Source organism: Nyctibius grandis, chromosome 33 (genome assembly GCF_013368605.1).
Source record: "Nyctibius grandis isolate bNycGra1 chromosome 33, bNycGra1.pri, whole genome shotgun sequence".
Lineage (NCBI taxonomy): Eukaryota > Metazoa > Chordata > Aves > Nyctibiiformes > Nyctibiidae > Nyctibius > Nyctibius grandis.
In genome coordinates this window covers 2,189,933-2,204,510 of record NC_090690.1, presented here as the reverse complement: position 1 = coordinate 2,204,510, position 14,578 = coordinate 2,189,933, and the positions used below count along the sequence as shown (strand labels likewise).

The 14,578-nt window shown below is 50.5% G+C and overlaps 1 protein-coding gene across 1 annotated transcript; it reads left to right on the top strand.

The window, feature by feature from the left end:
- Positions 1-1,176: 1,176 nt before the first annotated feature.
- Positions 1,177-3,589, top strand: NKX3-1 (NK3 homeobox 1). Its single transcript, XM_068421581.1, has 2 exons — positions 1,177-1,522; positions 3,180-3,589. The coding sequence occupies exons 1-2, from the start codon at positions 1,177-1,179 to the stop codon at positions 3,587-3,589; spliced, it is 756 nt and encodes a 251-aa protein (XP_068277682.1).
- Positions 3,590-14,578: the final 10,989 nt, after the last annotated feature.

Genomic DNA, 14,578 nt, shown 5'->3' with positions numbered 1-14,578 from the left:
GGCTTCGGGCTGCCAAACACCCTCCTATAAAATCAACAAAGTCCTCAGGGGATTTCAAGGAAATCTATTGTTTCCCTTTCTAAGGTTAAAAAAAAAAAACATGCCTGGGCTTTTTGGCTGAAGAAGAGGGGCTGGGTTTGAGTGAAGGCTTTAGGAATAAAAGAGGTGATCAGTGCTGCGTTATTCCAACAGCAAAAGGAGCTTGTAGACAACAGAGCTATAGGGGGTCACTATATATATATATATATACATACATATATATATATATATACACACTTTGCTCAGAGGGTGCCTGCAGTTCCCAGAGCCGACTCCTGCTCCCACGGGGGGCTTCCCCACCAGATTGCCTTACTATGGGGCAAGGTGATTTTTTAATCACTTGCTGCCCACATCTGGAGGGTAGGTTGGCAGCTGTTTGTGTGGCGAGTGAGGAGTTGTTTTCCAAACAGAAACTCTAGAAGAACAACTACAAATAAAGCAGATACTCAGAAAAAAGTCTGTCATAACAGAGAGCTCGACTCGGGGTTTTTCTTGGAACTGGGGAAGTTTTGCTCCTTTCGGATGCCTTTGGACGCAGGGACTTGCAGGATGGTGTATAAAGTCTGTAAGGCTTCTTAAATAAATGCTGTCCCATTCCACAGCTGGTCAAGGAATTAGTCTGAGGTTTAGGCTTAAATTTTCTTGTGAACCCTTTGCCCCTTTCTGTGCAAGGATTTGCCTCCGGAGCTGCTCTCCCTGCCTGTTATATCTTAACTTTCGTTAAGAAGCTGTCCCCTTGCAGAGCATCCTCCCGAGGCAGCGATGCTGCTCCCCGCTCCGCTCACCAAAACCCCCACCCTGGGAGCATTTGGATCCCAAAAAGGATGAACTCACTTTGGCATCATTCTCTTTGTTGTAAAAGCTGGGGGGTGATTTGCCAGCAAGGGAGCAACAGGGGAGCAAAGGAGGAGGCTGGGGCTGGGCTGTGACCCCCTGATCCGTGGGGAAGGGGCGTCCTGAGCAGGAGGGAGAAGCGAGCAGGCAGAAAACCCTGGGGAGCCAAGACACAACTGAAGGGCGTAGACTCCTGCCAGGGATCTCCAATCAGGCCCGGGAGGCTTGGCTGCCCGCCCTATAAACGCAGAGCCAGGAGGGTGGGAAGGCAGCGTGCCTCTGGGCAGGGAGAGGAGGAGGAGGATGAGTGCCGGGGTGCTCCCTGCAGGGAGGCACAGAGCACCCAGCAGCACCTCAGCAGGGATGAGCTGGACCCCGACGGCAGCCCGGCAGACTGTGCCTGTCTCCTCCAGGCCCCGGACATCCTTCCTCATCCAAGACATCCTCTGGGATGGGGCAGAGCGGCCAGAGTGGGGCAAGAGCGGAGGCTTTGGCAGCCCGGAGGACGGGGAGCCGGGGACGGCCACGGCGGAGGGGAGCGAGGGCAGCTCGGCCCTGGGGGCTGCCCCAGGGCACTCCCCTGGGAGCCCTCGTCCCGCAGGAGCATCCCCAGCCCCGGTCCGAGGGACACCCTACAAGGCGGATGCAGGTAAGGGGGTGAAGCTCCTGGCTGAGGTCGCTGGCCAGGGAATGGATCAGCGATGTCCACGCTTGGGTCAGCCAAGGGGCAGGATCCCGAGCCGGCTGCCTCAAGCACCCCAGAGCCAAATACCCCGAGCTTTAACCCCCAGGGAGTATCTGTGCTCTAGCAGTGGGGAAGGAAGAGAAATCGCAACCGCATGCAAACCTTTTGCCAGGCACTTCAAATAACTCAAAGGACTGAAACTGCCTAAAACTCTGTTTAAATAAAGCCCAGTCAATGGATTTCTGCGATATCTTGGGAAATAAAATTCCCTTTTAATGCAGAAGGTCCCGCTCCCGCTGCTACGACGCACCCAGCACCTCTCCCTAGCACACAACCACTGAATTCACTGCAGGCAATAATAACAGAAACCAACACACCAAAAATCACACCCAGAAGCACATTTTTTTTAACTGGTGCCTCTCGCGCTGCAGCAGCATGGCTGGGGCTGCGGGAGGGGACTCAGCCTTTCCTCGCCCGAGCACTCCTGGGCTGAGCTGCAACAGCCGAAAAAGCAATTTTGAACTCTCTAGCGACCGGCTCTTGCTTGCTAAGAGAGCCCTTGCCAGGGGAATTTTGGCTTTACGTTTCAATTCTATTAAAAGAAGCTTCTACATAAAAGCAAGTTCAGAAACAGCCACCAGACTATTACGAAAATCATTAAAAGCCATCCCAAATCTCCCAGAAAGAAACTAGTGTAGATCAGTGCAGCTCTGGGGGTTTCAGTGGGACCGCCGTGATTTACACAAGCTGGGAGTTAAGCCTGTTGTTTCTATCTTGAGATCTTAAGAAAATATACTAAGAAATTACTAAAGGAAAAAAAAATTTGGCCTATTTCCATCCCAAGCTGGGTAATACACAAAAAAGGAACTAACTGCATAAATAAATTGACTTAAGAAGTTTTAATAGCTATAGGTGACACTTCCCAGGGAGCTCAGCACCTTCCTGGCTTGCGGCTCAGGCGACAGAATGGTGCCACGAGAAATAAATTGGAGGCAAACGCCGAGGTGCTGCTTTGGAGTTGTGATCTGAGTCCAGGTCTGCAGCTATAAATGTAATGCCAGGCCTGAAGGTTTAAAAAAACTGCCCCAAAATTTCTTGGCATTGCCTTGGAGTGGTGAAAGAGAAAAAGGGAGGAATTTATTTTCAACGCTTTCTAACTGCAGTGTGCTTTAAGCTGTGCTGATTTCCCATTTCTGAGCTATCCTTGAGGATAAAAATTGTTTTTCTTTGGGGATCAGGATTTTCCCATGGGCACAGCAGAGAGGATGTTTCAAAGAAGTGCCTAAGAGTATGAATTCTCAATAAAGAGGTGTCGATGCCATGATATATGCACCAACAGTACGTGGAGGTTTTAGGCAGACCTCTCCCAGCATTGCAAAATATCCCTTTCTGTATTATTTTAGTCCCTTGAATGTATGTTTATATTGAATGCATGCTTATATGAATTAAAAAAGTGTGATTTTAGGAAGAAAAAACTCCCTTATATGACTTTAAGACAGTGTTCACTCCATTGAATGAAAATATTTCCAAGATAATATGAACATTTTGCTCTCTGGAAGGGAAAAAGCAGGTGATCCGGGCAATTTCCAAGTGGGTAATTCTCAGCTCTTTCCTCCCACAGATGCCACGGCAGAGACCTACTTGTCAGACTGTGACCCGCCGCTGCGACCCGTGCCCAGCGCCCCGCGTCCCCCCAAGCAGGCGAAACGCTCCCGGGCGGCGTTTTCCCACACCCAAGTCATCGAACTGGAGCGAAAATTCAGCCACCAAAAATACCTGTCGGCCCCGGAGCGAGCCCACCTGGCCAAAAACCTGCAGCTCACCGAGACCCAGGTGAAAATCTGGTTCCAGAACAGGAGGTATAAAACCAAGAGGAAACAGGTCGCCTCGGAGATCAGCAGACTGGGCACGCGTCTGGGCGGGCAGAAGGCGGCCGAGCTCCCCGGGGCATCGCTGCTCGCGCTGCGGGGCGGCTGGCACTACCTGCCTTGCCTCTACTACTTGAACAGCTGGAGCCCCTCGTGGTGGTAACTGCTTTTTTAAGCAGAAAGCATCCTTTTTTCTTATTTTTTTTTTTTTTAATACTGTGTTGCTCTTTCTAGTGCTAATTAGGGGAGGGAGATCCCATTCGCAGTAATGATCAGCATCTTGTTGCTGCATGAGCCTCTCTCCTTGCTAACAGTGAAAAAAAAAACCCAAAAAAAACCCCAAAATCCCAATATTTTAAGTAATTCAGTACTTTGACAGCACTGCTCTGGGGTTGATCCGCAGCTGTAAAATATTGCAGGCTCTTTCAGGGCCAGAAAGCAAGGGCTGGTTCAGCCCCAAAGATGGTGATCGCCCCTCTCTGCCCCCCTAAATCACCTGTGCCCCCCGCCCCTGTGAAGCCTTTGCCCCTTGCTGAGATCAAGGTGGCAAAAAGCAAACTGCTGATCCTGGGCTGGCACCGGTATGGCCCTGACTCAGCCACTTGGGCCACCAGCTGTGGTATGATCTAAAAATTAGGCTTGAAAAATAAAAATAAAATCAAAAAAATGTGCATTTCTGCCGTTGATGCCATAATTACTGACGGTCCCGGAGGGGACTTAGACGCCCCTGGGGTTTCTGTGTGCTGTCACGCAGCACCACAGCCTCCACCCAGGACAACGTGTTTTTGGGGAGAATTAAACCCCTTTCTGCCACCTGAAGTGCCTGATACCCGCAGAGCAGCAGCCAGGGATGAGGTTTGCCGGGACAGGAGCTAACGCGGCCACCTGGACTGTGATGGAGCCGTGCCAGCTCCCCCCCACCCAACCCCATCTCTCTGCCCTTCCACGCCGCGATGCCAACTGGTGCTGTAACAGCCTGGGGAAGCCAAACCAGAAAGCCTCGGGGACACGGACAATAGCACGATGACAGATGAGTTTTGCATATCCGGGTGCTGTTTGAACATTCCCATATAAGCTGTTTAAAACAGCACCAGCTCAGAGAGCTCGACGCTCCCGGCAGCTCGAAGCAGCAAACTCCCTGTTTGCAAGCGAAATCAGCCCAATTCCCAGCGCCGAGGCGAGGGGATGATGTCTTTACAAGTGATTTTTTTTAGTGAGACGACAACTATTTGCACTAGCAGAGTAGCAAAGATTTATTTCTTTTATAACTAATCATACTTAAAACTTTAGGTGCCGCTAAGCGCGTGGGAGAAAGTGTAGAAATAAATGAGGTTTCCGAGAGAGGAAACACCTCAAGTGCTGTGTCTCAGCTAGTGTGAATCAGCATAGCTCTGCTGGGACAAATGTAATCTTCTAAACCAAAAGTACATGGACGTTCCTTCCCTGTGAACCTCCAGGAACGTTTCTGTGGTGCCTGTTCTTTCTGAAAGAGAACTAAAAATGAGGGTGGTGCAAGTCCCTCCTGCAGCAGGGAAATACAGACAATTAGGTAACGCTAAGAAACTGCTTAGACGTGTCCCTTTTAATAAGATTATTTGGAAACTGATCTTTTGCCTTGCCAATAGGTCTTGCAAGCTCGCAGGCTCGCGAAGCTGCTGGGGGTACGTGGATGAGGAAAAACTCAGAGGAAGGGAGGGGAGGACGTGCCAAGTGAAACCCTTTGCAGCAGACACTCAGTTCCTATTGCTATCAAAGCTGTCTGCCCAATTCGGAGGACAATCAGTTGCTTTCTAATTGCCTGAAAGTAACCCTTAATATCTCGAGATAACATTTTTCTTCCAGCTCCCTCTCTCGGACGCTGTGTATCCCCAGCCCGTTGTCTCGCCGCCGGCGCGCAGGCAAGAAGGCCATCTCCCCTGCGCCGGGGCAGCGTGTTTCAAACCCAGCCCTGCTGCTTATCCACTTTGCACTTTGCTTATCCACTACTTGGAACAAAAGAAAAAAAGCCCTTATGGCCTCGCAGCCGAGCCCCCGCAGGGCACCCATCCCTCCCGTGGCATGGCCAGGGGGAGCAGGTCCTGCTGGAATCCCATGGGCTCACCCACACCCTTGGGATGCTGCTTAAATCAATGCAGAGACACTATTTTTGCACTAAATACACTGGATGAGCAGCTCTGACCATCCCAGACCTGCCCCTGAGTGGGGATCACGGTGTGTCCTTTGCACAGACAGCAGAAGAGCAGCAAGGGCAGGCATGTTATGCTGGGAAGGACTGAACTGGGCTGGGAAAATTAGATATAAACTGAAAATTAGATATAAACTGAACTTCTTGGATGCTTCTTTGGGAAAATGTTTGTGCCATAGCTGCTTTTTTTTCCCCGCTGATGGTTTACAACCAGTAAAATATCCTTCTTGTTGCTTCGACACCCAACTGCTCATACTTAACTTTGCTGGTATAAAGCAAGTCCAGTGCAAATAGTTGCTATTTTTGTACATATTTTTTGATACTATTTTATCTGATGTGCATTGTCCTTTGGAATAAAGAGCACAGAGTCTTTATTAAAAACAAGCTGCTTCTGTGGGTATTTTTTGCTCTGGGATAGAATTTTCTTTTAATCCCCATTTCTGCCACAAAATTACTCTTGCTGTCCCACCAGCACTGGCTTCTCACACAAACGCCTGCTGCAAACACAGCACTCGGGTGACTTCTGCGCGATGAATTGTCACAAGCGCCAGCTCACAAGGTTTTGCAGGTGGTAAATCACCGGCCATCACTATTTCTAGGTGCTCAGCACCAAATGCTGCTCCCTCACCCATCCAGCCAGGTATCCAGTACCACTAAGCATCCTCTAATCCCATTTACCATCTAATGAGCATAAAACAGGTGACTATTCCCCAAAAATAAGAGCTTATATAGTGAAGTCCTTTCTTTCTCACCCCCCAATTATCCATAATCCCCCAATTCCAGCACAATCCCACTGGCCCCCAGAGTTTTGCACCACAAGCACTGGTCCCAGTTTTTATTTCTGCCCCTGCCTTCCAGTCCTGCGGCCACATCAGCGCAATCAGGGGCAGCGTTGGGCTCTGCAGGACCATAAGAAGAAGAATTCACCCCAGGAGCTGTCGGCGTGGACGCTTCCCCCTCGTACAGAGGCGGAGAGGGACCGACCTTGGCTCCCAGCCTGCCTGTGCCCACACTCCCTCGCCTCTGCTGTTGGCAGCAGCAACTTTTCCCAAATGGAAAGTGAGCTGAAATACCACTGCTCCCAGATTAATTTTGTATTTCAGAAGCTTTTTTTAAAAAAAAAAAAAAAAAGCCAAAGCAGGCATCAAGATGGTAAAATGAGATCTCGGGGAGCTCCTATTGCCTTCGGAGGCTGGTGCTGGATGCTCACCAGCCTGATCCTCAGGCAGACGTAGCTCGCCAGGCTCTGCCGCCTTCACCCAGGGAGTTTGTGGAAGGGAATGACAGCTCCTGTAAGTGGGTGACCATTTGTCACAAGCTGTGACAAGCAGCAGTCCCAGCAGCCAGGGCTGGAAGTTGGGTCTCCTCCCCCTGCACTAATCCTGCCAGCAGCATGGTCCTGCTCGCAGGATCTGCCTGGTTCAGAACCCAGACCAAAAACCTGGTGCACGCCCAAGCTCGCTGCAACACAGGCACAGTGAAGTGCAGGTTTTTTTGTAGCGTGGGCACCTGCCAAAGCAGATTCTGGGCCTGAGACCAGTGCTGGTTGGAGGCAGGGATGCAGGCAGCAGCTCTGGGTTGGAGGCAGGGATGGAGGGATGCAGGCAGCAGCTCTGGGTTGGAGGCAGGGATGCAGGCAGCAGCTCTGGGTGGGAGGCAGGGATGGAGGGATGCAGGCAGCAGCTCTGGGTTGGAGGCAGGGATGCAGGCAGCAGCTCTGGGTTGGAGGCAGGGATGGAGGGATGCAGGCAGCAGCTCTGGGTTGGAGGTAGGGATGCAGGCAGCAGCTCTGGGTGGGAGGCAGGGATGGAGGGATGCAGGCAGGGATGGAGGGACGCAGGCAGCAGCTCTGGGTTGGAGGCAGGGATGCAGGCAGCAGCTCTGGGTGGGAGGCAGGGATGGAGGGATGCAGGCAGCAGCTCTGGGTTGGAGGTAGGGATGCAGGCAGCAGCTCCAGCTCCTGCACAGCCTCTGCCTTGGAGAAACATCTCGGCTGACTCACCCCTGCCACGAGCTCTGCTCTCCCTCCTCTCCTTCCCAACCCTTTTCTCTGCAACCCCTAAGTGGTTTCTTTATGGACAGAAGAGAGACTTCCAGTTGGTTTCTCCATTTTTTTTTTTCAAGCACAAAGCATGAGGACAAAAAAAGGGCTGTACTGTTTGGATAACCAAATCATCCGAGAGTGTTAAAGCATCAGTCACAACAAGGGGACTGACATGGCAGGCTTTCCCGGTGACAAATATCCCCTTGATTAATAGAGAAAAGAAAAAACCCACCCTAACTATGGAGTTTTAATCAGCCTTAACGAAGCAGAACTCCTGTTTGTACGCAACTGGAAACATAAAGCATCATTTAATGCCTGTCAATTAGTGTCATGCTCCGCCGCTAACATATCCATCAAGATTAAATAGTGTCTAATGCCGACATAACATTTACACTTGTTTGTGCCAAATCATTTATTTAAAGCTAAAAAAAAAAAAAAAAGAAGAAAAAAGGCTGCCTTTGGATAATGTAACTGTTGACTAACATTTGCATGCAATAAACCACATACTTGGCAAGGACTTGCAGGACTGGAGCCAAGAAAAATCTCCAGCTTGACCTACGCAACATTTGCAAACGAGAGCAGTGGGAACAAGATCGCTACATGGAGCTAAGAAGGGGATGGAAAATGCAAGGACACCCGAAGTGCCAGGCTGCATCCCCCAGCTTTGGTACCTGGTCATTACAAAGATGCTCGGGAGGGAAGCGCAGAAAACCCTCGCAGCAACGAGCTCTAGGATGTGTCTCTTGGGGAGCACAGGTGCTTCCCAAGGAGAGAGGCAAGCTAAGCCCTAAAGCACAAGGGTTTAGAGCTCTCAAAAACCCTTGAAGATTTTCAATATTTACTATTCTTATTCTGGATGCTCTTGGCATTCACAGAAACACTTCATCTCTTTCTAACCCAGCCAGAGCCTCCGTGGCAAGGAGTCCCACAGCCCATTCCAAGGTGCTTCCTCCACCCTTGAGCCACCCTGGCAGCAGCAACGCCAAAGGGGGGTCAGGGAAGCAGGGCAGAAGCCGAGTGGCACAGTCACTGAAGCAGATTTTCACCAGCTGATGGGGAAAGAAAAGGAAAAGGGGGAAAAAAGAAAAAAAAAAGTACTTTGGTGATGTGGCAAAACGCAGCTTTGCAGATTGGCGTTCCCATGGGAAACTCCTTCGCTGCCTCTCACAAAAATCCAAGGCGCATTCCTCCTCCTTCTGTTCTGGTCTGGGCATCATTTATTAAGAACAGTCAAAGGTGGAGAGAAATCCACAGCGAACAGCCCTGGAAGTGCTTCCAAAGCCGTCCGCCTGCGGTGATTTACGGCAGCCCACTCACAGAAGGGAAAGTCAAGAGATAAGACAAGTATTTTTACAAGAAAAGGAGTAAGGAGTGAAGCGTATATGGGTGGGTTTTGTGCTGAAATGCTCTGGTCCTGGAAGAAAAAGGAAGCAGGGCAAAGAAAAAGGCTTTTGGAGTCGGGTACTGGATGTCTGAGCAGATGGACTCAGGCTCCTTGCTTTATCCCCCAGCCCAAAATAGGAAAGTGGAGGGGAAAGAGGGGCACCACGTGTGTCACCCATGGTCACCTCATCAGAGACCCCCTGGCAATGCCCTTCCTGGGGGCAGGGGAGGCGAGAGGCATGGCAAGGAGCTGCAGCCGCTGGGCTCTGCCTCCAGCCGTGCTGCACGGGGGAGCTGGCCCTTCTCTCTGCTCAAAGCTGGCAGGAGAGCAAGGCCATAAGGGAGGCTCCCGGGGGGACGTTCCCCCCGGCCGGTGCCAGAGCAGGGGGATCTCTGCAGAGCCAGCGGGGGAGGATGCTCACGGCATTGTAGCTGTTGGTTTTGCCCAATTCTGTTCCCACTTAGGGCTTTTTCCAGCGCTAGGGTTTGGGTTTCCAAGAGATATCAGCCATGCACAGTCTCCCCAGCTCTTCTTCTCATTCAGAGCATTTTGGGGCAACCAGATTTCCAGAAATGGAAGTTTTTTTTCAGACTCAAGGTAGTACAACCTCGGAGCAAGGCCAGTGTCCCCCCAGCTGCCCAGCCTGAGCCTCCCACAGAGATATCCCCAGCTTTTAAGACCGAGCTTCCAACGCAGTGTGATTTTACATCCTCTGCATCTAACAGTTTGCATGGCCCAAGCCTGGATCAGGGCTCTCAGCAGTGACAGTGCAAAGAAGGAGAAAGGGACGCCATCCTGAAGAGCCCACATCCCCAGGAGGAGGGAGAAGCAGGGATATCATTCAGCAAAGCCTCCCGTGATACTTTTCCACCCAGCCCAGGCAGCACAACGGGGTCCTGCTCGCGCCGCGCCGGAAAGCAAAGGGATTAGCACAAGTCTCTCTGCAAACAGAGCTTGGGTGGGGGCACCCAGGGCTCCTCGCCACTCCCCTGAGAATAAATGGCTGGGTTAACCGGGAAAACACACCAGCCGGGCTCCAGAGAAGCAATTATTCATTTGGAGCCACTTTCTCATGGGAGATGGCAGCGCCCAAGGCTTCTGGGTTGGAGATTTGCAGGATTTACACAGGACAGTCACTCGGGGGTACACCCACAATAACTTCCTCTGCAGAAGGATGTCCAAATGCTTTACAAACATCGTCCCAACGGCTGCGCTGCTCGGTCAGGGCCAAGGCAAAGCTCCCTTCCCAGCCTGGGTGCAGGGCTGGCAGAGGGGAGAGCAGCCCAGAGGCAGCAGCAAATGCCAGATGTTCCCCTCCAGTGTGTGCAGATGTTTCCCACCCCGCAGCCGGGTCTGAAGCAAGCAGAACGTGGGCTCCCTTTGTACCAGCTAGATAATATTAATCCTTTTCCTAGACTCTGAGTGCCATGGCAGCCGGGAGCTCTGCCAGAGTCTATCGGGTTTGTTTGCTGCGGGGTATGGTCACGTACGAGGTGGGGGGATGCAGATTGCTCAGCTCCCAGGCAAGTTTCCATGATGAAACCAAGTTTCTCCCAAATAACAGCGTTTCAGTCTGGATATCCATGCTGTTCCCCAGTGAGAAGCTACCTGCAGCAGCTGTGCCCCCCAGAATGGTACTTACACATTACAGGCTTTATCCTTTTGCCCTTTAAAAAGGGAGGGACGGAGATAAATCTACAAGTCGGCACCAATCCTGCACTGCTCCTGCAGCAGGTCCCCAGGAAGCCCCAAGCATCCATATAAAAGCAGCTCAGTTCCCTGCTCCCCAGAAACACGATGTATTTGATGATGTGAGCATGAAAAGGTACCAAATCCAGAATGATTCGAGTCGTTTCCCATCTCAATTCAAGAGCCGGACACTCAGCCTAATTAAATAAGGAGACTGTGATGGTCACCACGAAAGCCAGCAGCAAAACCTCCCGGACCCAGGACTGCACCCCAAAACCACAGCCTTGTCCCTGTCAGCAGAGGCAGTGTGGAAGCATTGGGGTGTTTTCATGCCAGCTAATAGGCAAATGTGGAATTTTAGGGCAAAAACCCTGGAGCAGGAGCTGGGGAGCCTCTGAGGCACCTCTGCAAGGTCCAACTCAATGCAAGGCAGCCCCGGGTACCAGATAGCGAACAAAGCACCAGGGCATCGTCTAATCCCGGGTCTGGAGCTCTCAGGGTTCAGACCAGGGACCAAGGAACTCATTTAATTTGTGACACCAAGACCTACTCCATTTTCACCCCGATTTTGCGATCAGCAAGAGACGGGGACACTCTTTGCTCTCCAGGGCTTTCCCCCAGGTCTCCCCATTCCCAGCACCAACAACCTCTGGGCATTATTTAACAATCAACCAATATTTGACCCCTCCCTGCAGTGCAGCTTTTTGCTGGGTGTTGATGGCACATCAACCCTCCTCATCCTCTGTTTGTGCTGGTGAAAGGAGGAATTACAGCAGTATTTATCTACCACACACTCTTTCACCAGTAGGCTGCTCATCTCCTTTGCAAAGCAGCCCCGGGGGCACCGATCACTGCACACTTCTCATGCCACTTGCTAAAAACATCCCAGGGGGCAAAGCTTTAAAGCAAATAAAATAACAAAAAATTTTAAATGAAGGTGATTAAGGTACTTGGAGGATCCAGTTGGTCATGGCTGGGCTGGCTGTTGCAGACCTGCATCTCTGAGCAGTTTTTGGAGGGTTTGGTTTCCTCCAGGCAACCACAAATAGACTTTTGCTGCACAAATCGTAGCAGGTGAAAAAGAGGAGAGAGGGAGAGCCTGACTTTCCTCCTGCCACCAAAACGACTAATATTGGGGCCTCTGTGCTGGCAGCAAAACGAGTGGTAAGTGAAGCAGAGGTGAGGATGCTGCACGGGGGATATATATTGCATATTGGGGGTAGGGGACCTGCTTAATTCCAGGACCAAAAGGCTCATGGCCCGAAAGTGGCAATATTTAGGGCTGGAATTACGTTCACCTCCTCCACAGCCATCCGCAATGGGCCCTTGGCCACGCTGCAACGCTCCTCGACAGATTTACACCTGCAGAGTCTGGCGGAAAACACTTACCTGTTCTACAAACGGATCCCTTGTCTTTTAAAAGGAATTAAATCTTGTGGATAAATGCAAATGTTTTTATTCCCTTTGTAGACAATTGTGGCAGAATGAGATAGCGGGTTAAGGTGTGGCCGGAAAACCTTTCACTTTGTGGGCTGCATCTTGTCATCCAAGGTAAACACGCAGCTTAATGAAATTTCAAGAGGGAAAAGGTGAGATATTTGCCTTTATGTTCATTACTCTTTAAAGCAGAAACAATATTTGAAGAGAAACAAAGATAATAATCACACGCGGTGAACAAACACAGCCCAGATCCTGGATTAATCAAATGACTTAAATAAAAATCCAAACGCTGGGGCTTCGGCGGCCCAGGGAAGAGCACTCGCATCCCTCGGGGCACTTAGCCTGTGCACCCACCGCTGTCCCTAAGGCCTCTGCCAGCAGGTCCCCCCACATGGCATCCCCAGGCGCTGTCCCAGGGATGTGGCCATCGCCACCCTCCACGTGCCCCAAGGACCATTCGTCCCCCAGCATCCTGCTGCACTCACGCCTGATGCTCAGGGTGCACCTTCCACCCTCCAGCAAAGCCCTCGGTTGCTATTTCTCCTTCCACCCACGCAAGCTTCAAGATATTACAGTCGCTATTTAATTTTTCCCCCTCTTCTGCTTGCCAGGGAGGGGGAAATATCATTTGCGAGGTTTATAACACACAGATTGCACAGGAGAAGGGAATTTGTTTGTACCAACCCAAGACTTCAGTACAAGAGCGAGTGCTGAGCACAGCAAAGCGAACACCCACCCTATAGATCTTTGCTGCAGGAAATCCTGCAAGTTTAAGGAGTTGCTACGGTCTAACGGATAAATAAGACGTGTTAAAAAATACCCTCAAAAGATGTTTACACAATAACCTGTACAGGTTCCAAAGAAACCATTAGTGTCAGTTAGAAAATCGGATGATTTCCCAGGGCAAAACACCACCCAGCCCAGAGGGAGATGGGGACATCAGCGTGTCACGGCTCTCAGCGAGTGCCACATGCCCATGGGTTGAACCTCCAGCAGCTCGTTCTCCTTCCTGGGAGCCATCCTGAAAGTTTGGAGGTGATGGAGGAGCCGGGGCGACGCCTGGCCCTTGGGCTTTGCTGCCTGCAGCTCTCAGGACCCACATGCCCCACGGACGTGTCCCCTCCTGCTGGGCTGAAGGATGTCCCCATTTCCACTTGACGGCCATCAAAAAAGCCAGGCAGATGCCAGAGGTTTAAAGCAGAAAGGAAGAAGAGAGAACCATGGACAGGATATTTTGCAGAGGTCCCTCAGCCTTTCTAGCAATCTCAGCCAGCCTCTCCATGCAGGGAAAAACCATCCCCTTCTCCCAACCACAGCCTTTTCCTGCTGGGAAAACTGGGGCTCAGCCCAGGCGGTCTCAGCTCTGCAGCCACCTCGTGCTTTCCTAATAAACAACATCTTTTTTTATCCTCAATAATCAGCCACGTTTTCCATCATTATTTGCAGCACCAGTAGGACGCAGCACAAATTAAGCATTTAATGGACTCAGACAGCTTTGAGGTAAATTAAAACTCAAGAAAACGTAAGAAAAGTTTAAATTACTCACCAGGCAAATGGAGGGCGAGCAGCCTGAAGTCCTTGGGGATGTGGGGCCAAAGGGCTTCAGTCAATCTCCCTCTTGGGCAGGCGAGGAAAGCTTCTCCCAGGGATCATCTCGCAAGGGCATGGAGTGTCTTCCCATGGGTTTTTAGTTTTTATGGGTGTTTTTCCTTTATTTCTGCAGACTTAATGCAGAGCTTTGACAGCCTTGAGTAATTCAGGGGTAAAAATCCCTCAGTCCCCCTGGGTCTAATGGGGAAGAAGTAGATGGATACAAATAGGTGTTATCAGCAGTTGAGCTGCAAGTTTAATTATATAATTCATATCACCCAAGCACAAAAATTCCCTCCTGTGCAGAGACATATTAGGAGCGTTTCCCACTTGTTAAGGAATTACTGGAGGTAAGATGGAACTGAATGATGACTATAATGAAGAGAAATGCAGGGGTCCTCACCAGCCTTCATATAAAAAGAGTATTTAGTGTTTAAGTGGTATGCATGAAGTGTGTCACATACCTCACCTTGCAGGACTACACACATGTTTACTACACAGGGGGAAGGGGGGGGTTAAATATTTACTCTACAATGCAAACAGAAATATAAACCTGTCAAAAACATTTCGCTGACCATAAATAGCACTTTATCTTTTCATCTTGTCTCTGAAGCTCATCAGCCAGGCGAGGCAGCCTGTTCTCCACCCCAGGACATTCACAGTCCGTTGCACCTTCTTGATTTTTCATTGAAGATTAAAGAAAAAAACAAGGAAAAGAGAAAGGACAGAATAGCTGAGAAAAGGGAAGTCCTTTTTCCTTTGGGGTGGACCAAGGACAGCAGCATCTTGCTGCTGCTTCCCTTTACAGCCAGCCCAGACC

What these genes read in the sequence shown, in the direction of transcription:
- NKX3-1 (XM_068421581.1), top strand. Translation starts at nt 1,177, where the DNA reads ATGAGTGCCGGGGTGCTCCCTGCAGGGAGGCACAGAGCACCCAGCAGC. An exon ending in ACCCTACAAGGCGGATGCAG is followed by an intron (nt 1,523 to 3,179) that starts GTAAGGGGGTGA and finishes TTCCTCCCACAG; the next exon opens with ATGCCACGGCAGAGACCTAC.